At 36.7% G+C, this 25,590-nt stretch overlaps 1 protein-coding gene across 12 annotated transcripts in view; it reads left to right on the forward strand.

Annotated features, from left to right (window-relative positions):
* Nucleotides 1-384: 384 nt before the first annotated feature.
* Nucleotides 385-25,590, forward strand: part of LOC137277737 (unconventional myosin-IXb-like) — a 96,697-nt gene continuing 71,491 nt past the window's right edge. For all 12 annotated transcript variants that reach the window (XM_067809635.1, XM_067809636.1, XM_067809638.1 and 9 more), the window contains exons 1-2: nucleotides 385-600; nucleotides 8,566-9,561. In XM_067809635.1, coding sequence (XP_067665736.1) covers nucleotides 8,677-9,561 — 885 coding nt within the window. In that variant the 5' untranslated portion in view covers nucleotides 385-600; nucleotides 8,566-8,676. The remainder of the gene's footprint in view (nucleotides 601-8,565; nucleotides 9,562-25,590) is intronic.

Genomic DNA, 25,590 nt, shown 5'->3' on the forward strand with positions numbered 1-25,590 from the left:
CATGCATTAGTTCGTATGAAAATGTGCTCTACATTATTCACAAGGATTTGTGATGGTTGTTATTTTTTTCAACTCGAACACATCAGCTATCAGCGTTGGAATGTTAAATTCGACAATCGTTCGAGTAATATGTTAGGCAAAATTGAATTAGAAAAAATACGATGTCGTGCGTGAAATTGGTGTGTGATCAAACTACACAGTAAATAATCTGCATATATTCAAATAATAATCAATGGACGCAATGGGAAGTTGCCAGTTTGTGTATTTAGTTACGTAACACTCAGCACATACACACACGAAAAATGACGCTTCTGTCGGAAGGACCTGTCGAATATTGACCAATCAGAGCCAAGTGTCGCATTCGCTGCGGGCTTCTAATTTACTGAGCCCGCAATGAGTAATTTGTGTTTGCTAGACGTGTGGAGCTTACAGACACACGTTTAGAGACCAGTTGACCTAGTAGGAACCATGTATATCTGTACCCAACTTTGTATGTAAGGAGGATGTAAGATCTCGCCATGTAGACCAATTTGTGGACTGCAGAATGTTTGGCAGTATCGGCAGAATTGAAGCAGCGGGGTCTTGGAATATCCAGAGATCGTGAGTACCCATTTCCGATCAACCACTTGCTTGTTTACTGTCATGGGCATGAGTCGAGTCAATTAATGCAGCCATGTATTTAATTTCTCAGCCGAAGCAATGCTGCTTGAAATCTAGTGTCCTACATTCAACTTGGTGTGATTTAGTGACCCTACTCGCTGTGACATGAAGAGCCAACATATTTCTGTTACACCCTCTTTGCTTCCGCATGAGTAGCGGCGCCCCAATTCAACTCTTTGTCAGACTGGAAGATTTGTGTTACTGAATAAATCCCCGCGTTATATCACTAATAGTCGTAAACGGATCATGTAACGCTAATACTGGGATGTATTCTAACTTCGACGAAGCGAATGCTTGTTAATTTACATTAGAAATTATTCGTTGAAGTGAGTGTTCGTTTTTAAACGTTTGTTTACACAATTTAGGCATCTTACAACACGATCAGCCAAACCTTTCTAGGTTGGGTTCAGGGTAGGTATTTCACGTATTCTGTGTATCATAGGTTCAAAGGTAATTTTATGATCAGTAATATCATGTCACAACGTCGTATGTTAATATGTCAATGATGGTAAAATAACACATGGATATAAACCAAGAGCTTATTTTACTGTCAGTGGTCATAGCTATGGTATATTACGAGAAAGAGTGTGAAGATGTGTAATGTTGGTATGATCTTTACACTTATCACTCAACCTGAATGTTGTCCCATGTGTCTGGTCAGGTGAGATCATGTAGATACTAAATAACTGTGGTGATAGCAACTTTCCAGTATTACTAAATTTCAGGAAGGACAAATAAATGTTCCTTGTTGACAATACTGTTACCATTAGATAGTAGTCATGTTAGTAGATACCAACTCTCTGACACAGATCATTTGTCAGGACTTACAAAACCAAGAATGTGAAATGTTCAACATACACCTTACTGACAGGTGTTTTGGATGTATGGTCTACACCTCTGGTGTAAAAAATGGTTATTCACTCACTCACTTTGCATAGGTGAGGTCAAAGGTTCAACCACACTGCAGTGGTGATTAGTACCTGTCTGACGTTTGTGTTGATTCCTTCTTCCGTGCCTGGTCGTACGCCTAGGGGCATGATAATTAGGGTTTACTCATATATGCCTCACATAACATTCATTGATTGTGTCTTAGCAAAATATGCTATAAAATTCCTTTTTGCCCTACATTGTCAAAACAGACTTTCTATTCTCATCTTATAACAGTTTTGCAACTATATTCTACTTCCCTGTGTTGTGATCAAGAATTCAAAAAGTATGTGTTAAATGTTGATTTTTCCATGTTTACGTGGTTCTTTTTCAAATTTTGTTCATATTTAATAGTATGGCCATTAAGCACTGACTCTGCGTGCTATCCACTGTGAATACTTTGAACATTTGCTTAGAAAGAATATATTTATGTATAAAGTTCATAATTTATGTTTATTAGACATATTTTCTTGTTAAAATTGTGGTAGAGGTTGTTGCTTTCTATGATGTATGAAAAAGTCGTGTCAAATATGAAAATATTTATTTTGTGGTTTCAGATTTATTTTGAGCATTATAAAAGTGGCAAAATAACTTTGTTGAGTAACACTGACAGTTTTAGATGTATGTTGACTGCATTGAATTTCTGTATGTCAAGTCTTGTTTCCCTTCATTCATGTACCGGTAATCACAAAGTTCTTCCCTGTATCGCGTGTACTTGTATAGTCTCAGTCTGTGGCAACAGGTTTTCTGTGTAAGATTGAAGTTGTCTCCCAGTAACATTTTCAGTAGATTTTGTATACATTATAAACTATTATTTGCCAAGCATGTGAGATTTAACAGAAGTTTGTTAGACTTGATTTTTGGTAAAGTCACTGACTACAATCTGACATCAGATTGAATTCTTTCCTGTATGGCTTGTTCCAGCTTTGGCAAAGTAAACTCTAGTATGTGTTAATCAACTTTTTATACTGATACTGAGCTAGTCCACACTATCGCAAACAATCACAACAGATTATAGTGTGTTTTTGTGTTTAATCAACATCAAATGAAGTTCAACATGTTTCTGTTCCATGGCATTATAAGATGCTAATTCAGTAATTGTATGACAGCACAACTGAGCATTTACACTCAAACACCACCTAGATACTCCACACCCCTATCAAAGATCAAAGATTGAGAAGCATAGTGAACTCATTCATGTTTTCTGCCACCTTTTGGGATTTGTATAACCACAATGTTCTTTGAAAAAATCCAGTCAACATCTACTTCATCTGGCAGTTTGGTTTGTCAAGCAATAACTACGACTGCTGTGGTTTAATTATGTGCCAGCCCATGTATATCACTGTAGCTGTCTACTTAAGGTGTTTAGGTGAGATTAACAACTGCACCCCATTATGATTTAGCTGGTAATCTGGGATGGTGGTTGTGTTCTTACTGACTCACTAGACTGTTTACTGTATACAAAGATGTGGCATGCTGTTGCTGTCTTCAAGGTGGGCCTCTTCAACAAAGGTGTAAAGAAACATGGACAGTACACCATTTACTTTTGAAATTTAACTTTACCTTGACATACGGTACAAGTAGGCTGGTTTATTAATAGTCAATTAACTTTGAATATTTTTCAGTAGGTATTGCATACTAATAGTACTCTGTCCCTGAATATATATAATTTTGATAATACCTAATAGACCCATTTAAATTGAAAAGGAACCCCAGTCATTTGGGAGGTTCAGAACCTGGGGAAATATAGACTTGCTTCATTTAGGGCTTCAGCACTGCCTGAATGGCTAGTCAGTAGGGAAACTAATGTGGTTCAGGACTGTGAGACAGACTTGTTTGCTTTGCTTTCCTTCTACCTGTCTGTTCCAGGCTCTAATTACAAAGCTCTGTATCAAATAGATATTTGGTTCACATTGCAGCCAAGAATTCCGTCTGATGCAGTGACTTAGTTGATATAATTTTCATTTTACCGTGATGGGTTGGATTGTTGTTCATGATCAGATTGTCTGGTCCTAACTACTGCTGAGTACAGAGTTGAACAAACAAAACAGTGTGCACTGCAATTACCCACATGTACAGGTTAAATAATTCAGAATCAAACAGATGTAACCTTTCAAAACTCTGTGATCTGTGACTCTTATATCACACTAGGAAACCTAGGACACATATTACTTCCTGTAAAGAATGTTATCTAGTAATTCAAATAACACTGCATGTAGATGACGACTTTTTGTAAACTGTACAAATACTATGTACATGCTGAGGTGTGAAAAACACTTAATTTATATCATGCTTTTTTTTAAAGGTGAATGTTGGTTAATATTGGTTAAAGATGTGGTTTACTAGGGTAATTGACCATGTGTATGTTTATACTGTGTGGCTTAATTATGTATGCAGGCTTGGAATGGAAACAGATACATAACAACATGAACAAAAAACTTAAGGGAAAACAGGTGTGATGGTTTATGATCTTTACCCTTTTATATTTATCTGGTAGGATTATTGTGAACTTCACCATTAGATATTTTGTGATTGCAATGAAGAGAAGGGGACTAAATTGCCATCTTCTCGGTACCGTTAACTGAAACATTCAAGGGCTTTATGATTTTGCTCAGAAAGAAGATAAAAGTGGCACTGGCATACCGACTGAATGTACGGTGACATTTTATGGTTTGTCAAAGTCCGTATTCCTGATCAGATTATGTAATCCAATAAAATTAGTGTGAATGAATTTTTCATGCCTCACTGATCAGTGTTGGACATGTCAGATCATGTTGTTAAGTTATGAAAATGTAATATCATACATATTCAGTAAAAGTGTCTAATCTTTTTAGATATTATTGATCTTTTGTGTGCTACTGCAGAGCAAATTTCAGTGCTTACAACAATGTGTGTTACACTCAGTTCATGTTTTCAGTTACAATTAGTGATTTTTATTCCAGTGAGCTGGGGTGGTGGGGTAGCCTAGTTGTTAAAGCATTCGCTCGTCACACCGAAGACCTGGGTTTGATACCTCACATGGGTATAGTATGTGAAGCCTATTTGTGGTGTGTTGCTGGACTATTGCTGCAAGTGGCGTAAAACTAAACACATTCACTCACTCTTCAAGTGAACTGACCATGCCAAACACCTTGACCGTGTGGATGGGAGAAATAAGGATTTTTAGAAACTTAAAAACCACCATTAATCATTGCATGTTACATAGGCATTATTTGTGGTGGTTTATAATTGATTTATATTGATAGTAAACAGCGAAAGAGTTTTTTAAAGCATTTTTTTATTTCAAATCGAAGGAATAATTGTGTTTTCATCAATGCATATTTTTGAGTCAGTGGAGGGAAGACATAAGAGTTACAAATAAGAGTTACATATGTGAGTATGGTATAGTAATTAGTAGGCATTGGCTACTGTATAAAAAAACTCTTTGTTTTTATGGTTGTTTTAAGCCTTCATTTTGTTGCCTACATGACCAGCATAATACTGTACATCTATAGAATAATGCCAAGTATAATTTGAAACAATCGTGGCTGAAATGTACAAGACAGAAAATAATCCAATTACCCCGTTTAGTGAAGTTTTAGCATGTTTAAAGGAGACAGTTTCCTCTCCTGCACTGAACCTATTGAAGTAGTAGAAGCCTTTGAACTGTGTGTATGATTTAATTAGTGGATCTAGGATGTAGAACATGGGTTGTTAGGTTGGAATGGTGGTATAACACAGATTGTGACTAATTGATGTCAGGGTTAAAAGGCCAGGGTAGGGGTCAGTGCTGGTTGTTTTAACATGAACATGATGTACTTTGTGTATGAGTGCTATCATCACGACAGCTGGGGGCTTACCGAGGGTTGGATTTGGATGGGAGGTGCGTGGAGTCAGATAAGTGTCGGTTGGAGTCATAGATTCCATCAAGTTTTCGTGTAGTAAGGAAAAAGAATTAACCTGGTGATGGAAATAGCTAAGTCTCTGGAAATCAGTTTCTATGCAAAAAAATAACATTTTTTCACACACTGACTTTAGGCAAAGTATCAAGAAAGATGTAAGGATACTTTAGCATGTTGCTTCAAAGAATGTTTAAGTACCTAACCATTGTTCGGTTCTGTCTTTAATTGAGCAAAGCTTGCAGGAAATATTTAGTCGTAGTGTGTGTTTAATCCATGCCAGATTGTATTGTTACATATACACTGACAGAGATAGGTCTGTTGCCTGACTTATCTATCAACAAGATACTCATCTGTAACACCCTTCCTTATGTTATCAGTGTTACCAATAACTGTGTGAGGAGAGGACAAGCAGGTCAACAATTGCAGTAGTTTAATGTATTATTGCTTATACTGCAACATCTGTACCAGCATCGTACAGTACCACAGTGGCATTCCAGACATGCACAACACTAATGTTCTGAGGTCACACATAAAATTGTTTCATGTTTTGTGAGAAGGGTTTGTCTCGCTGTCTGTGACTGATATATATGTTCTATCTGTAATGCAAAATCTTTAAATGAAGGACGTCTAATTTAACTTCGATTTCATCACATTAGGGCCTCTTTTTCAATAAACAGAGTTGTTTGTTTCTATCCAATATATATAGTTTCAGAGGCTGAGTGTTAGTCTAGGGGAGCGTTAACAGATTTGAGGATCTAGTATGATAAAATCTCATGTGAAGCTGTGTTTGAAATGGATATGGGCACTGACAAGTTTCTACAGAGGAAGTTTATTTATAAATAAGAAACCAATGATAAAGTACCTTCATTTTTTTTTCATTTCATTGATAGGAACTTGAAACTATCATCCAAGCCTGGTTTCAGTGTCAGCATCTGATATTTTTGCTTGCTTCTCAGCTTCCTTTCATATGAGTAGTGTTCTACTGTCAGGCATGAGAGATCAGCTGTATACAAAATTACGGGCCTTTTTAAGAAACAACATAGATTTTCACTGGAGCATTTCCAATGTTGTGTAGACGTTTGGTCAGTCAGTACACTGCCATCATTTGTAAAGTTGTTGTTGAGTCAACAATCTGTTTTACCATCAGTATTTTATTAAATCCTTACCAGTAGTGTTGGGAATTGGCAACCAAATCCACTATCAATTATCAGAGGGCTTGTGGTGAACAACTATGAATTATAATAAAAATGAATACATTTATAATATAATGAGCAATTATAAGGGATTTTCCCCGGTTTTTCTTTCAAATTTTTTTTTATAACTAATACTGTCTTGCAATGAAATGAATGCATGCAAGAAAGACACTGGAATTGAAATTAAACAAGTGGATAAAATTTTACAGTGCGCATAGGTTTGTGCTTTTGAGTGTTTATTCATGAATATGCGTCAGATATGATGGATAGTTTACTAGTTTATGGGTGATATACCCAAACAGCAAAGTTCTGATGGATTGAAACACATTTTTTCAATCGATAATCATTTTTAATCCTTCATTCAATTGATTTTCAATTATTTTCAGTCACTGGAACACCACTGCTCACTAGGTTTGGTTTCAATATATTACAGTATCTTTACTGTTTATACTCTGCTGTGTTACTGTGTGTAACTGTAGGTATATCTGTATGGATGTGATGTTGCTGTAGATTGACTTCCTGGTTGCCTGGTTGTATCCTGACAGATAAGCATGATGATATATTTGGGCTCTCTAGGAAGTGAATTCCTGCCTTGAAAACAACTCTTATATTCAGAACCTAGTTTTACATGTAGGCTGCACAGGTCACCCAGTTGTCTCAATTAACTCTGAAAACAGATTTTGATGGAGGGTGATTGTTAGTAACTGTGAATTAAGCATTCAGGTAACAGGCTCTTAGTCTTAAATATTCTATAATTGCCATATTTTCTGGACCTGTGTGTGTTTTTTTTATCCAGGGTCTATATGACAGACTTGCAATATGTTTGTCACTTGTTTTTTTTCATACTAGAATATTTTCTCAGTGTTTGGTACAATTACTGGAAATTTAAAGTCCATACATGTAGATGGTTGGGGACTGCTTGTATAATGTTCATTACTTGTTGCATATTTAACTTGGTATTCACAATCGACAATATGCTTGATGATTAATTGATTCATAATTTCATGTCTCATTTTCGAAAAGTTGTATCAATGTATAAAATATATGTATACTGTGTGAGGAAACATCTGTGTACTAACTACTCTGGCTATCATTACAATTTACATAACAGCTTATCACAAAGGAAAATGGTAATCTGTGTGTAAACAGTATTAATATCAATTGAACCATCCAAAAGGCTGGTATACATCAACTAAGGGAGGTGTTCATGCATATATGACAACCATAATGTCTGTTGGCTTTGACCAATCCAGCAGTGTCTTTAGGTAACAAGTTACTTTAGCTATTGTCAACACTAGTTTAGTATTGGCAGTACACATGGTACTGTAGGTATTGGAGTTTATATTATGAATGTTGGGTTGGCTGGGCCATCACTGAAGAAAGTTACCATCCTTTAAAACTGCAGGTAGTGCAGATTTATAATAGGATGCAAGATGGAGAGGGCATGTGTGGTATCAGAAATACATTAACTTTTCAGTCAGTATTTGGGTTAGAATTATTCTCCAGCAAACAGTGGTGTCTTGGTTGATGCATGTCATTGTATAAATTGTGTACATCCCTGCTGATGATGTCAATCACTGGATTGTCTGATCCAGATTTTACTATTACAAACTCATTATATAGGTCATATTTTGCAGAGTTTTATGTTACAAAGTACTATATGGTGACAACCTCATTTTATGTTTGTGAAAGATTATTGTCCGGCAGCTTGACAATGGTACAAGAATCTGTATTAAATTGTCACATTCACTAAATAAAAGAAGTTGTTATCCATAAAGTTTGTGCAGTATTGTACCTCCCAATTTTTGAAAAGACAAACAACACATTGAGTTTTTGTTTAGTTATTGCTTTGGCTTTGTTCATTGCTTGTTTCTTGTTATTTAATGTTTGTTTCTGTGTTTCAGATGTAACTAAGATGTAGCGGAGTGTATCATGACGTTATCCAATATAGAGGGCTGTGTGTGTGGGCCGTTGCCAGCAGTGTATTACAGCATGTTCAGTTCTGTGAAGTAACCATGGCCACCAACTATGACATCTGTCCTTCAAGGGTTCAAATTCTGCGCCAGCTTAGTAGCATGGAAACATTCATGGTCAGAATTTACACAGGTTCTCTGAGCCAAGAGACCGAATTTGTCAGTGTAGAAGCGGAAAAAGGCACTCCAGCGTGTGATGTTGTCAAAGTTGCAGTTCGCAAGTTGAAGTTGGGGAACAACCCCCACAATTACGAACTTGCTGAAGTGTTTTCATCTGGAGGTCAGTTGTGTAAGGAAAGAAGATTGGACCCAATGGATAACCCGGTTCGAGTCCAGCTTCTTTGGCCAAAGGTCATCAATGCTGAAATTGATAGAGGTCAAGGCCTTTATACGGGATACCGTTTCTACATCAGAAAGGCAGATCCTGAAACACAAAAGGTTTCAGGATGGGTTGAGTGCAAAGATGCCAGTGTAGTAGACTCTTTCTTGAGTTCCTTTCTGAAGCAACCAACAAGCAATAAGGAATACACTGATTTGTGCAATCTGCCAGATCTGAATGAGAAAACATTATTGGAAAATATAAAAGCTCGTTTTGAGAATGCCAACATCTATACCTATGTGGGATCAATCCTCATTGCTGTGAATCCTTTCAAGTTCTTCCCAATATATAATCCGAAATATGTGAAAATGTATCAGAATAAGTGGCTTGGGGAATTACCGCCACACATTTTTGCAATAGCAGATGCTGCATATTCCACAATGTTGAGGACTAAACAGAACCAGTGTATAGTGATATCAGGAGAGTCTGGTTCGGGGAAGACGGAAAGTACCAACCTGTTGCTTCATCACCTGACAGCTCTCAGCCACAAAGGGCTGCATGGAAGTGGGGTGGAACAGACCATCCTTGGGGCTGGGCCAGTTCTGGAGGTGGGTAGTTGAAATAATAATTAGGTGGCATGTCTTTGTGTAGAGCAGCTGAATCCAGTATTTGGTAGACATCATTTTCTTAATTTCAGTGCATTTTTGACATCAGTTACATGTATGATTTGTCTGAACTTGCTAAATCAAGAACCATGTCATGTCAAGATTCATTCATCAGAGGAGTGTCTTGCGTTGGTTCAGGCCACTGGGTGTTGGTGACTGTGAAGTTTTACAACCTGAAGCCCAAGTTTACTGATGAGTTTAAACAGTTTATAGGAATGTGATTAGAATCTGATGGGATGGGTGACGAATATTGACAGATTGGTTATGATATGGAAATTTTACTTGTTGTGAAATCTGTTACAATTTCTTGCAAGAAACATTTTGATACATCTCGACCACTCCTAGCAGAACCATTCTCCTGTGGGCAGCTGTACATAGTTTATTCTGCTGTCATCAGTGCTTGTCAGTGTATAGAGGTTCCGATAAGATATCTGTTGTTAACACTAGTGCCAAGTCCCTTGTGGACAGTTCCACTGTTCTTGAAGCAGAGTGTTATCTGATTCTACATACTTTCCAGATGACATCGCAAACCATGTGATGAAGTAGAATATAGAAATTGTGATGGTTTGAATCTATAATTAATAAAAACTGACTCAGCAGATTATGTATGACTGCCATTAATATTCTGGTATGAGCTGCACTCAAAGTTCAGGGGTCTGGGGTGATTTACTCCAGTTTAATGTTATCTTTAATAGGTTCTGAGGTTTGGAAGTATCACAGATAAGACATCAGTATCTTTCTAAGACATCAAATGTAGCATGGCAAGGTTGCTTACTTGGCTCCCTAGTGTCGATGCACATGTGACCATGCACCATCAAGTCATAACCATGTCACCCGTGAAGGTCCCGGGGTTGAATAGGCCTTCAGCAACCCATGCTTGCCATAAAAGGCGACTAAGCTTGTCGTAAGAGGCGACTAACGGGATCGGGTGGTCAGACTTGCTGACTTGGTTGACATATGTCATCGGTTCCCAATTGCACAGCTCGATGCTCATGTTGTTGATCACTGGATTGTCTGGTCCAGCCTCGATTATTTACAGACCGCTGCCATATAGCTGGAATACCGCTGAGTGCGGCGTAAAACTAAACTCACTCACTCACTCACTCACTCACTCACTCACTCACTCACTCACTCACTCACTCACTCACTCACTCACTCACTCACTCACTCACTCACTCACTCACTCACTCACTCACTCACTCACTCATAACCATGTGTGATCAACCTGGATGTTCTGGACTATATTTTGCTTCTGTGTCATGGATCCTGGACCCTTTGGTCAGAGTTGGCAACTGGCTGTGAATGTACATGCAGCTAACAATAGAAATATCACACATGTGATGATGCCCATTTTGACCAGTCTATCAGTCTTTGACCACATGTGTCCTTGAGCTGGGGAACAGTGGCGCTTCTGGCACCAGTTGTTTCCCATGAGTTAACCTGTGGTCAGAGTTTGTTGAGGACTTACTGTAAGTGTACCTACTGGAGCCGTAGTGTTTGTTTGTGTCCAGGAATGTCCATGTTGATCCCAGCTGTCTCATTAACTGTGTTGCAAACACATAGCCTGCTGGGTGTGATGATTCATGTCCACTGTCTATCCTGCGAAACAGTAGTATAGGGGGCAGGTGATTCCATTCAGCTCAGGGACTACATCAGTCAGAAACTATAGATACCTTTGATTTGTTAACTGTGAAAGTGAATTCATATTATTCGGTTGACAAATGATGCTTTCAAAGTACATGTGTAAAGAACAAAGGTTAACTATTTATTATGCTCAGAACCACCTCCATCGTAACAGACTCTTTTATTGTGACTGTCAAATTTCGCTGTGTCATCTTCTTACTTTCCAAGGTGTCAGCAAAGCTTTTTTGCTTTCAGCTATCACAGTAATTTTTAGGGTTTGTTGCTTTAAAAAGGGACAGCTTGCAGTGTTTACTCTCACCATTTTTTATAAAAATGGGGTCTTTGGATCCATGTCTAAGTTTGTTTTGTGACAGAAGCCTATGTATGTTGTAGGTATATAGTTTTCCTGTGAGTATATAGCTTAGTGATGTTTAAAAGAAATGGTTCCCTGTAATGTTAATGATGGGTTTGATCAATTATTTACTGAATACAACAGAGGTTAGTCTAGATTCAGAGGCTTGCATTTGGAACAATCAGGTTACAGAATCGATCAAAATTAATGATATTTTAGCTGTGAATGAGTTTGGATTCTTTCATTTCAGTAGTGAACATAAAAATATTTTCTTTTGCACCAAATAAGCATTTTACTGGCTGTATTTGACAACACAATGCAGTTGGTGTTTGGTAAAGCGATGTGTGGGCAAATGTGTTGTATACATGGCAGCTGTTGAATCAAAGTGCCCAGTGTATATGAAGAAGTGACTGTCCTCCATAGCCTGGGCCTCCATTGCCTGTCTTCATAGCCTCTCGCTGGCTTCAGTGTGTTCATAGATGATGACGTGTATGTCTATCGTTTCACACAACACACCATTCATGTCATAATGTGCAAATCTGTGAGCCCTTTGTCATGTAATTTGGTGAAATATTCATGATGGAATATGTCAACCAATTATTGGTGCATTGTGTTGAGAGTAGCCATTGATTCAAATTAAGCTATGTAGAAGGTGTGTGAAGTATGTCGGACGGATTTCAAACACTATTTTTGACCTGTGGCCTCATATTGCAAAGTGGATTCTAGTTTTTATTCTGGGAAACTCTTGAAACTGACCTTAAAGTGAGTCTGCAGTGAGTGCTGCCTCAGTGTGTTGTAACAGAGTTTAGTAGTAATTGGGGTTGTAGCATGTTGACCTGTGCTGATATTTCCCTGTGCCATGTTGATCAGTGATAGCCATGTCGCAGATCCATTTGTCTAAGACTAAATGTTGAGAATGTTGAAGCAGTAGTAGTTTTCTCAGAAAATCAAATTTTATTTCATTACCACATGTGCAAATGGAGACTGACTTGATTGTCTCTGGTGATGTCAAATCTAGCTGGTCCATACTTGTTGTTATTTACTTCAACCTAAGACAATATTCACCCACATATAAAGTGAAGAAGGTGACAAGTGAAACAAACAACATCATGGACTGAGGTGTAATAAGAAGCTATATCCACCACCTAACCTCAGCATGAAGCATATCAGGGAGGCCATGTGTGTCCTGGATTTATGACGGGGTTGGCGTATCCTGGTGTTGGCAGCAGCTTGTCCAGGTGGTTAGCCACTGTCAGCAGCCTGGGATATACTACAGACTGTGGTGTGCAGGCATACCTTCCTCCTGACTGGTGTCACAGCTGGATGTAGACCTGTGGAGAGCCTTGTAGGGAAGTCAGTAGAGGAAGTCATCCTGGAAACTGGTTGTTTTCACGATTTAAATCAGGGTATGACTCCTTCCACCTTCCCAAGTTTAAGGGAAGTCAGTAGAGGTTGTTTTCACGATTCAGAGTATGACATCTTCCATTTACTCTAGTTGACTCTTCCATCCCCCCACCCCGAACCCCCAGATACGGGGTTATGTGCATCTTTGAAGGGAAGTCAACTCTCTGACCATTTGTTTTCAGAACATAGTTCATTGTGTGATACCTTACAACCACTCTTGAACCTGAAAAAGCAGTGTTACCCATTCCTTGAACCCTGGGTTGCAGTATGACCCGTCCCTTAAACCTTTAGAAGCAGTGTTTCCCACCTGTTGAACCTTGGGATGCAGCATAACCCAACCTTTGATCCTTTAAGAGCAGTGTTTATTAATTCCTTGCACCCAGGGATGAACCCCCCCCCCCCGTGATAGTGTAACCTTACCTTGAACTTTCAGGTGCAGTATGCACCCTTGAATGAGTGTTACTGCCAGTCTGCACACCAGTTCTCTCTTCAGAATGTTGTGGCCATCAATCTACCCCCAGTGGGTGCAGGTCTTTTGGGATCCTTGAAGGGAAATCATCCTGGTGGAAAGGTTTGTTGTTCAATATGCCTAGTTAAGCTTCCAGTTCCCCAGCATGACCACATAGAACCTGATAGGACTTGTACACAGGGAGTTCCTGTTACTGACTGCAGACTGGTCACTTTAACAGTATCGTTCAGTGTGTCACTTGCCCTGCTCCTCCCCCACCAAATTTAGCTGTTATTTCAGTCAGACCACAATGTGCAGACTTCAGCCTCTGTTATTGATTGGTCTTACATCTTGTTTCAGTTGGTAATATTTTGAAACTTTGCTGCTCAGAACACTCCTTTGTCGAGAGCATGATGAGCCCAGTGCACTCTTAAGTGTGAAGGCTAAATATATATTCTTTCATATGATATTGATATGAAATCAGTTAACCTGTGAAGAGAAGATCCAAAGAGTATTATGTCACAGCAAAAAAAAAATGTCATAAAGATAGCTAAATGAAGTGTTTTATTGGAAGCTAAACTTTAGTACTGTTAATGTATTTCTTGTGATTCCACACATTTATGATTATTCATAAAGTCCAAAAGCAGCCCTCGATTTAGGAGATATTAACTGACTTGCACCAGGTGCAACTTAAGATAAAAACATAGTTGCACCAGCCAAATTCCTTTAAGAGTGCCTTTATAAGTTTATTGTTATATGTAATGAAAGAAATATGAATTATTTAGATGTTTTATTTGGAAGTTTACCCACTCAAAATTTAACAAGGGTGTATTTTGTTGCACCAGTCAAGTAACAAACCACCAAAAGTGCAGAATGAGGATATATTCCTTGTGGTTTACTCATGCTCTTATGCTGAGGAACACATATTAGGCATGACAGTTTTAAATTGTAAAGCATAACTTTTTGGGGACATTTAAGTGAGACATGCATGCTAAATAGGTGTTAGTTGATAGTGATTGTTAAACATGTCACTATCCCTGGTAAAACTAAACATTAACACAGGTATGGAATATGGTCACAACAGGTGTGATGATCCTAATGCTTTTGACAGATATACTTCCAAAATGCTGATATTAAAACTTGGATAACACTGTTGATAAAAAGGAGACTGTTGTCACCTCTGTCGTGTGATAGTGCTGGTAAGTAATAGTTACTCAGCTTGTACAGACCCTGAAGCAAACATATGCATGAAAACCCATGCAAGTCTAGTTTATGTGGCAAGGCTAGTTTTCGAGTTTTTTTAATAATAAAGAAAAAGTCTCAGGGTACCTCTTCATTATGTTACATTTTTTTCATTATGAGCTGTTTTTTCTTTAATATAGGTTGATTTCATGGATTAATTTTTGGTTTAGCAGTTACCTTAATGCAATCTATCAAATGATTCTCTGTCATCTGTGATAACAGTCATCATATCGTTTTAGTTCTTTTATAAGCAAAGAATTGTTGAAAACTTTGCACATTTTGTCTGAGAAAGACTATTTCACTATTAATTCTCATGTAACAGTTCATGTCCTGATATATGCATGTATTGATTAATTGCCATTAGGTGATTATATAGGAGATGATCATGGAGATAATTAAAAAATATCAGGGTAATGTCCTAATTTATTTTATGCCTGGGAAAAGACTCGTTGGCACAGTTAGTGTTCACTTCAACCTTATAGGATTGCATCATCTTGACCTTGTATTTTAAAGATGGAAACTTTGATAATTCATATATGTAATACATGTTGTTGATGTCTTATATGTTGACAAGACAACATGAATTCGCATTGCCATATCTAGGAACAGAGCAATGCCAATGGTTTACAGCAGCAGTGTCTGTGTGAGATGTGCAGTCAGATGGTACTGTGTTCCTGGTGTGGGGTTGGAAGAAGATTGTGTGGGTGGGGCTGAGGAGATCCTGTCAGCCTGAGGTCATTGTGACCTACAGTTGAAGATACAATATCTGGCTTGATGTCTGATCTATAGCTGCTCTGCTCAAAGTCTTCATGGTCTCGCATTTTGGTGTTAAATGCTTAACGTTTGGATGAGTTAACATTTACGTCGTTTGACATTTGATGGAGACTTTATGCATGGACTGTAACCACTTTGTAGTGATTTGGCTTTGTTGTCACAGTTTATGTAAACACTTTTCAGGATATGAAGCCATGTAGTAGGTTTTTATTTAGGAATAATTTAACACATTAAAGGATTCATTTCAGAACAGCTCGAAGATTATGAATGTATCAAATACCCTGTGACAAGCCCAATTATCATGCAGTAAAAGCAACAGTTGCAGAAATAATGTTACATGTTAACAAAGAACTGAAGTCACATGTACATGTTGTTCAAACATGCATTATCTCCATGCCCCAAAACACTTTTGAGATTAGCATTGTGAACAAAGCCTTATTTTCAGTAAACTTTACTGTTATTATTTACATTCATAAGCAGTGCTTACTGGACCAAACAGAATTTGGTCTGAATATATTAAACAATATTCCTGTTTGCTCAAATGATCCTGTAATTCTGTGCTGACCTTTTGTGCTGGTATAAGTTCAAGAACATTATTTACTATCTATGTTATTGGATGCTCACATTTTCAATTTTCCATTGTGACGTTTCTGTTCTTAGTTCAGCTTGAGGGCTAGGTGAAGCTTGTATATTTCCCTGACTGGCACATTTTCAATTTTCCATTGTGACGTTTCTGTTCTTAGTTCAGCTTGAGGGCTAGGTGAAGCTAGTATATTTCCCTGACTGGCACATTTTCAATTTTCCATTGTGACGTTTCTGTTCTTAGTTCAGCTTGAGGGCTAGGTGAAGCTAGTATATTTCCCTGACTGGCACATTTTCAATTTTCCATTGTGACGTTTCTGTTCTTAGTTCAGCTTGAGGGCTAGGTGAAGCTAGTATATTTCCCTGACTGGCACATTTTCAATTTTCCATTGTGACGTTTCTGTTCTTAGTTCAGCTTGAGGGCTAGGTGAAGCTAGTATATTTCCCTGACTGGCACATTTTCAATTTTCCATTGTGACGTTTCTGTTCTTAGTTCAGCTTGAGGGCTAGGTGAAGCTAGTATATTTCCCTGACTGGCACATAACTTTATGAAAATGTTATTCTTATTTTTACACCATGAAGCCATATTTTCCCAATATCATACATTTATGCATATATGGGTTTGTATTGTTTTGCTTAATGTGCATATTTAGTCAGTCTCGCACTTCCAGATCCACAATATTTTCACTACTGCCTTGCTCTCTTTGCAATGTTAAAGCTCTACATGAAGCATGTCTAGATGTTTATTTTTGTTACTATCAAAATTATATATATTCAGAGATTTAGCATTAGTCATGTTATGCATCATGTTTGGTAACCTATTACAACCATTTCCATTAACCAGTTCCCAGTAATACAATAGAGACATCCTTCCCAAAAATATTTGAAACTGAGCTTGGCTTCCTGCATAGTGTTTGGTGGAATTTAGTGGTAGTTAATTCATATGCACACTTACTATCACTGGCAGAAATTGCCAGACCAAACAGAACGGTACTATACTCAGGCTTCAATCTAGGGGATTACTCTGTATGGACTGTCATTTGCAACAAAACAGTGACTTGTATTTGAACCCATGTAGAAGAGATATCTTCCAGCTTTTTAAGGTGAACACGTTTTTGTATTGCCTGGTGTGTAGTATCTTGATACTGATCGCTGGATCGCTGAGGCAGTGGGACGATGGGATAAATGTTATGAACGTTCCCATCCGCTGTTGATAAACTGCATGTAAAAATAAATACAGATTTTTTTTGTCCCAAATGTTTTGTGAGAGATGTACCCATTGGCCTCAATCTCAGACTGTGTCGCTGATGACTTGTGTTTGCATAGTGATGATGCTTTTTCTGCCCGGGTACTTAAAGCTGCTAGAATAACAGTGTGGATATTGTGTAGGTTGTACATATTGACAACTGTCAAATATTTTCTGGTTTGATGATTACCTGCTTATGGGCTGTATGTATAAAACTTTCTCAAACAGCATGTTCTAAAAATGTGTGCGTGCAGTATTTGCAAGTCATGATAATGATATCATTTGTTTAATGAGCGAGGAGCAAAAATGTGTGTTCAATTGATTCTTTACCAAATTTTTTTACAAAAATGTAAAGGTTATGTAATTGATGTTGTCAAATCTCTTTTATTCCTTTCAGGGAGCCTTGAAATCTATTACTCTAAAGTCTTCTGGTATCCTAGTTTTATAGATCAGAATAAAACAAGAATATTGTTTATAAATACTTAGGACCAGTAAGATAGATTATGCTCATATCTGTTTGGATAGTTGAACATATATATTTATTTGGGTAGTTTTATTATGTGGGTAAAGCCATGCTCAAGGAAGAGTCTGATGCATTAAGTCATCTTGTATGGTTAGGTTTCAGATGATATACATGTTAACTTTCCAAGTAACTCATGGAGTAAAGGCTCAGAACTGTTCCTGAGCAACCTGTTTTGGTTTAACAACAAAATAAACTACATAATATCTTATTCTTTCAAAAGGTTGAAAGCCAGATGTTCTGATTACAAAATGTCAATTTGTATTAAGAAGTAAGACTTTTATTTGAAAGATGGTAATTTGTAGTTGTGTTGGGGCAGATTTTACAGCTTTTGAAATTTGCAGTAGTTCTCCAGACCCAAACTACTAGGTTGGCTAGAGGACACATTGGTACTAGTCATAATTAACCAGTTACATTTTAGGTGATTATGAACCAGTCACCAATGCTTCACTTTTACTGAACATACAAACTGAACAAACTTGACAGATAACAAATATTCTTCAACATTTTTGCCCCATTAAAGCAAGACTAGCTGTAAGCTCTCAGAGTTAATGTAATAAAATTTCCATTTCTTCTCTGAATTAGTTTAAGAAAAACAAATTCCTGAGTGTGTGGTAATCATCCTGAGCCAAGTCTTACAAACAAAATGACATACTGGATGGGCCTGGGATATCGTCCAATACAAAGGCCCATTACCTAGTTTTAGAAATTTCCCAGTTTTTCACACAGCACAAACACTTTCTTTGCGAAGCAGCGCTGTGAACAGGTATACTTACAAATACATTTCGTGAAGACATTGCCGACTGACCTACTTTGGTTTTGTAATGAAAAGCACAACAGGAAATAATGCTTTTGTTTGTGACATGGGTATTGTTTTATTGAAATACTCATACCGAAGCATCAAATATCTGTATAGTTGAACATGGATGAATGAGTGAGTTTAGTTTTATGTCATTTTCGGCAATATTCCAGCATTACCAGAGCGAGGGACACCAACAATATGGGGAATCAAACCTGGGTCCTAGGTGTGATGAGAAGACACTTAAACAATTAGGCTACCCAACTGTCCCTGAAACATGCCATTGTAATAGGGTACAAACAAGTTTGCCTTTGCACTTCTAAAAGATATTGAAGTTGGTAATGTTGTTTACAGGTTGGAAAAGTGATTCTGATGTTTCAGTGAAGTTCAGCATATGTTCGATATGTGTTAACTCATTAAACTGTGATAAGGAAAATATTTAGAAAAAATGATTATCAGTATGTAATGGCCATTTGTATTTTTATTATGCTCGCTAACAGATGACGGGTTGAAGCTATTCCCCAAACTTATTTCTTGGAAAGATTATTTTGCATCCAACACAATCTATAATAAATAGTGAATAACACCTGTTAGCAACAGTGATCTTCAATAGGAATGCCACCAAGGTGATTGGAGCAAAATGTGGGAGCGCTGCTGATGCAACTCAAACTAGCTAAAGCAATGTTTACTTTCTCACTCAACTAATGTGAAAGTGGTAGGCAACAATTACGTGTCAGTTGTCGTTCATGATTCGCACTAATCTCTGACAAACACATAATTTAAAATCTCGCTTTTTTTCAGTTAAGTGAGAAACAACAAATGACAGTTTCACTGGGAATTATGTAATAATGTACACAACGCTAGGTACCTTGTATCCATTCAAATGTGTGTCCCTGTTTTATCGGTGTCAGCTGAATATCTATGCCAATACAAGTCATGTTTGTTTATCGCTTTATGGGTATGCGAGGTCATCGTCACCTGTCGAGATTTGTGTTTCATGTGATTCTTCTCAAGATTTATCCTCTTCATACTTCATGTTGTTAGAGGCTTGTTGAAACTGGAACTATTCCTAATCCAACTTGAGTAGTTGGACTTTTGTTTGGGGGTTGAGTTAAGGGCTGAGCTGTTGATCCACTTGTACACATCTTAGTGACTTGTGTTGTGTACAACAAGTGTTAAAATGTGTGGTTTTGAATCTTTAAAGTGAATTATAATTATCGTTATTGTTTTTTTGAAAATTACTTACCATTATCGGTTTGAACTTGTTTCTTATGTCAGTAAGAAACTATTACATAATAGACATTTTAAGTGATTTTGTAACTTATGAATTGTTTGAAACTGTTTAACCTTTAGCCTGCTGAATTAATTTCAGCATAAGGCGCTAATAAGAGGGTGGGTGATTTCAAACACTCAGTGCGTCACTAAATAAGGGACAACTGAAAAAATATTCAGCTCATTAATACTACATACAAAAATAAACATTATTATCAAAAAATATCCAGGTAATTTCAAACGTACAGATATTAATTACAAGACAAACATAAATACAGTAAATTTTCCTGAATTTACCTGAATTACTCAATTGGTAGCCGGATGCGTTTTATACTAGGAACCGTATAAATTGTCCAATTATCGCAAACCGATTTCAATATTCGTATTACTGATATTTCATAAGTATCTGACTTTAATTTCGTATATTTGAATCGGCAAATATCCGCGCGACGACAAATTAAAAAATAATTCTGAAAAAAAAATAATCGAAAACGTTCGTCGTAAACAAATAACATTTTCGATGTCATAACAGGTCTTACTGAAATGGCACTATTACGTTTATTTAAACGTGTCATGTAATGAAAATAGCAGAATAAAATACATGATTCATAAGCATTCATGAGTGCAAATATCAAGTTTTATGGTTCATTAATTTTTGCACAAACCCACAAAAAGACGGTGTTAAATCGTGTTACGCATACTAAAAAACAAACATGGCGCGCTTCGTCGAACTCCTACATAAAATATAGCATTTTTGGTCAGAAGAAAGATTACAGAACTCTTCTGTGTAAGACCTGGTGAAAGAGGGAGAATTTCTCATTCTACAAGTGTTCCATGTATCATTTTCCGTTTAGTATGACGAAAGACGGACGAAAATTAAGATCGTGAAATCTAACTTGTTTTCTAGTAAGTGCAAAGGTCACCGGATGTGATGTCACAGACGGGGATTGCCTGATGAAATTCATTCGGTATTGAATATGAACAGAAAAGTTGGAGATATTTCGTCTGAATTTAGCACAAATAACTGTTTAAAGTGACTAATCAGAGCTCATAGAATTTTCTTGGTGTATTTTTTACTATATAATTCGCACATAGCCGAACCAGTTTGACCTTGTATGCTCCCGTGACCCGGAAACAGTAGTCGATCAACACTGCAGATGCAAGTTTTTCAGTATCTTTTATTTGAATTTTTGTTCATATTACTTTATTGTCCACTGAATATAAAGATAGCAAAGATATAATTGTGATGCATGTTGATCCCAGCTTATTCCTTTTTTCACATGGTCCAACACAGAAACGTGTACAAACATCATTCTCAACAACAGGTGCGCGGATATGGGCGTGGCATTTGTGTTTCAAAATAACATTCATGCTTTTCTTTTTATGACGATGTAGTGTAGTAAGAACTGCAGTATACATGTTTTATAAACAAAAATATATTTTCAGTTATAGTTTCACATGATATCGGAGGTGATTTGATAAAAATTGCGTTTATATTACATGATTGGGAAAGTTATATGTCTCACTTTAGAACAAGTTGAATTACATTCATAATTTTATGCAATGAATTAACGTTCTTGATGAATAATTATGATAGATTTGTCAATGCTTTATGTTTCATAACTGGTTACAACTTTAAATCTTTTCATATACTTTAATATGTTAAATGATATTAATAATATGACAATTATTTTTCTCTCTCAAACAGACAAGGGCAAAGACACTTAAAATCTGTCAATGCATTAGCAACGTGTAAATAACCAAATTTTAATTAATGTCTTTCAGTAATGTGGAAAGCTGACAGTTTTGCACAATTTTTTATTACAACTACATGTATGCCATAAAATATATGGATAGATGTTACAAATTATTTTGTGTATTTTATTTCTTCATAATATCGTGCCAAAATGTATATCAAATACAAATGGGTGATGAGTTATTTTTGTTTTCAACAGTACCACTTTGTTTGCTGAATTATTTTGAATCGCATGTGACAAATAATGTCAATTATGTTGTTGAAGTAACAGTACATGTAAATTTATCAGAAAATGTTATCATTTGAAAAAAAAGAAACCATATACATATAAGAAGTTATATTGTCTCTGGTGAAAGTAAACAGGCTTCATATTCTGTAAATATATATTATTCTACCTTATTGTCTTTTCCTGGGTTTAGGAGCAATGTCACAATATGAAATGGGTCTAATGAACTTTCAAGGATTGTTTCTGTTTGCTGAAGTGTCTGATGGTGATATACTCCAATTATTTAGTGTTCAATAGCCATCATGAAACAAGAAACATGAAGAACGGTCTTCCTTGAATAACAAAATGCCAAGGACTGAGCAGTCTTCCGTTAAAGATCTGGAAGCATTTGATATATATGTCTTTGCCATATACACATGGCAATGAAAAAAATCCAAACTGAAATCTTAAAGAATAGCTCCAAACTGGACAACAAAAACCACTCACTGCAGAGCTCAGTATTAGGAAAAAAGAAATTTACTTGCCACCACATGATTACCTTGATGCCAAAGACTAACATAGGTTGCACCTCCTACTCAACACTTAATTATCTGTCACTTGTAGTTTTGACATTCCATATTCAAAACATCACTACAACAAAATTATTCTAGGTCTGGTATGATAATTTCATATTACTTCATGAAATTTCATCACAAGAAAAAAATGAGTCTGTCTTTCGATCACTGTCAGTGTAATCACTGCTCCAAGAGTTTGGATCATCAGTCTGTTTCCCAGATGAAGTCTGTTTTAACAGTAAAATATGAACATAGACAGTGTGCAAGTAGGTAAAAAGTATGGCCATAAACATGAGGTACATTTTGCAGTTCAGATTGCACTAGTGCAATATCTAAAAGCTGTATGGAACCACGGAGTGAGCCACATGACATGATTTTTTTATACAAATATGCACACACGTCAATCAATTTGATCTGAAACATTACCTGCATTCAGAGACCATATATTATATGGTCTCTGCTGCATTATACTAGGCAGAATTAACTTCGAAAGCTCTGCTGTTTGGAGTAACAAAATAATTTCAATTTTGCTCCAAATTCGTGAACAAAAGATGTGATGTTTAGCTGTTTTAATGTCTAAAATAAATACTGATTCACAAAGACGATGACAGTTGTTTTCTAAGCAGTAATTAATTTTTATGACATACATTTACTGTACGTTACATTCTCACACTAGCTCTGGTTTCGTTCGTTTCTGCAAAAGGAAAAATGATTTTTTTTTCATGACATCTTCAATCATCAAAATTGTACTTCTTGTAACGATATACACAGAAGAATATTCTGTTATTGTTACGACACACTGACAATTTATATGTCTCCCCGTGTCAGAACATTCTTTGAAAAAAATAGACCACGAAAATCATCGACTTCGGATTTGCTAAACTAAAGATCAACACATCGACGGCTAACTTCAGGAGAAATACTACAACACAAGCAACAAATGACAACTGCTATTGAACACAACTAACAGTAAATGACTGAGGATGACTGAAAGGTAATTCTGGTGTATAGTATGGATCTTACGGGAATTTGAATCAGTTTAGAAAATGTATCAATGGTCGTTTTCCAACTCGTTCACATTTTACTTCCACGAGTGCCATGCCGTGTACGTGCTTCCGGTTTCATCAAGGGTGGGTACAATTACAAATATTGTGATACCGTTTCATGATCTGCATTATATAGGTATTGAGTCGTTTTCTTTCAATGTATATGTGTTCAGATTCGGCTTATGAACGCATATTTTCAAACATCCTTCGTATCTTGTAACTTAGAAAGACCGCGAGTTTGGCCACGCCCTTTCGGGTCACCAACGGCTGTCAACTTTGTGAATGTTGGAAGGTTTATCAAACCAAATCAAAATAAAATCGCTAAATCTGGTAATTTCTGTGCAGAGGCAATAACATTTACCTATTCACACCGTGTAATTAATTCCAGATAAAATAATTGGATATGTCAAAAGGATGGCACATTTTCTTCGGCATCACGATACATGTGGAGTTGTTTGTTTACCGCCGTTGCCATGATCGTTTCTATTCGTCCAATCGATGATATAACATTGAGATTGGTTTTGTTTATATTTATTTGAGCCGAAAGTTACTAATTTTTAGAAAATGGGAAACTTATGAGCTTTCTCTTCGTCAAGGAACAAAAAATATCGACTAAACTATCAAAAAATATTTCATTATGAAGAAAATATTAGACTGGGTACCACATGGCGTGGTGCGCTGGAAGTCAACAATGGCCGTTATTTTCGACTGCGTGCCGAGAAATTCGGCGATCTCATTTTTAATTCGCTGGCGTTTCGTTTTAAGGTATATAAACGTATTGAACATTACATATTTAAATAGGTGAGAATTAGCACATTCCATACATAATTCATATGACACGTAAATCCGACTCGTTGAATAATTATTGCAAGTTTTATTTGGAGATGTCATTATCCTGCACTCCTGTCGAATGGGTTCGACGGTAGCATTGAGAGGATTAAGCTCCAGAAGGTACATTATATCACTTTATCTTCACAACCAAGCTAGTCATTTAGAGCCAGTTGGCAATTTCGATTCTAATAAACTGAATTTTTAAAGACATTTATCAGTGTCTATTCTAGAACTGAAAATCTAAAGGGGATGTGTCGTCCCCCTTACTTAAAAAGGAGGGGTGATTTGGAAAATGTAGAGGGGAATACCTGTATTACCGTCTTTCAAAATAGTGTGGATTTACGAAAGTTATTGCAACCACCACCACAAGTGAAATTATGGCTTATTTTATTTTGGCTACAATAGTCACATATCATAGCACTAAGGTCATTTTGAGAGAGCCATGGCCATTCTTGCAACCATTTTTTTCTGAAAAACACTTGGTTTTGTTTTTTTTAAGAGTTGGAGGGACCGGGGTCAGTTTCGGGGTTTTGCTCGCCTTTTGATTCACACGTCTTTTTAACGGACGTATTGGTCTGGGGAGACATGGTGGACACTTTTGCTTTCTAAGTGGTATTTTGTTTGAAAAAAAGTCAGTTATTTTCATTCTTTTCCGTGACATTATTCAAATTACCGCAAACCGTTATAAACAAGAATTTCGTATTCATTTGTCGTCTGCAACTTCAAGTGATAATATTGCCTGATTTCGAAAATGAAGCTAAAACGAACTGATGTTTTTAAAACAGATTGATGGAACTGTATTTTGCAAGTGCTGTACACAAGCACTATGTTTAGAGTTCATAGTCTAATGTTGTCAATTAATTAATTAATCAAATCATAACTTCATCGAAAAATGTTATCTATTTTAATACTGATATGAATGGAATTTCGTTTCCCCAATGCTGATAGTATTTATGTTTACATGTTGTTACGCGAACTTGACTCTATGGCTGACTCCGATTTGAAAAGTTATTCCTTGTCAATATAAAGCTTTTCTTGTATGTTTTTTTGAAAGGTAGTTAGGGAGCAAATTACTATGAGCGACAGGTCTCGCTCTGTTGTTTTTATGAGGCACAATTTGATCATTATAAGTGCGAATCGCGCAATCGCGCGTCCTAGAAAAGACCATGATTTATCATAGGCTGTTGTGATGCAATAAATTTTTAATGCACAAACATGTCTTTACACAGGCTGAAATGTTCAGAATGTTGATCCGTTAGTAATCAGTACATAAATATGACCACTTACCAGTATAGGG

Source organism: Haliotis asinina, chromosome 3 (genome assembly GCF_037392515.1).
Source record: "Haliotis asinina isolate JCU_RB_2024 chromosome 3, JCU_Hal_asi_v2, whole genome shotgun sequence".
Classification (NCBI taxonomy): domain Eukaryota; kingdom Metazoa; phylum Mollusca; class Gastropoda; order Lepetellida; family Haliotidae; genus Haliotis; species Haliotis asinina.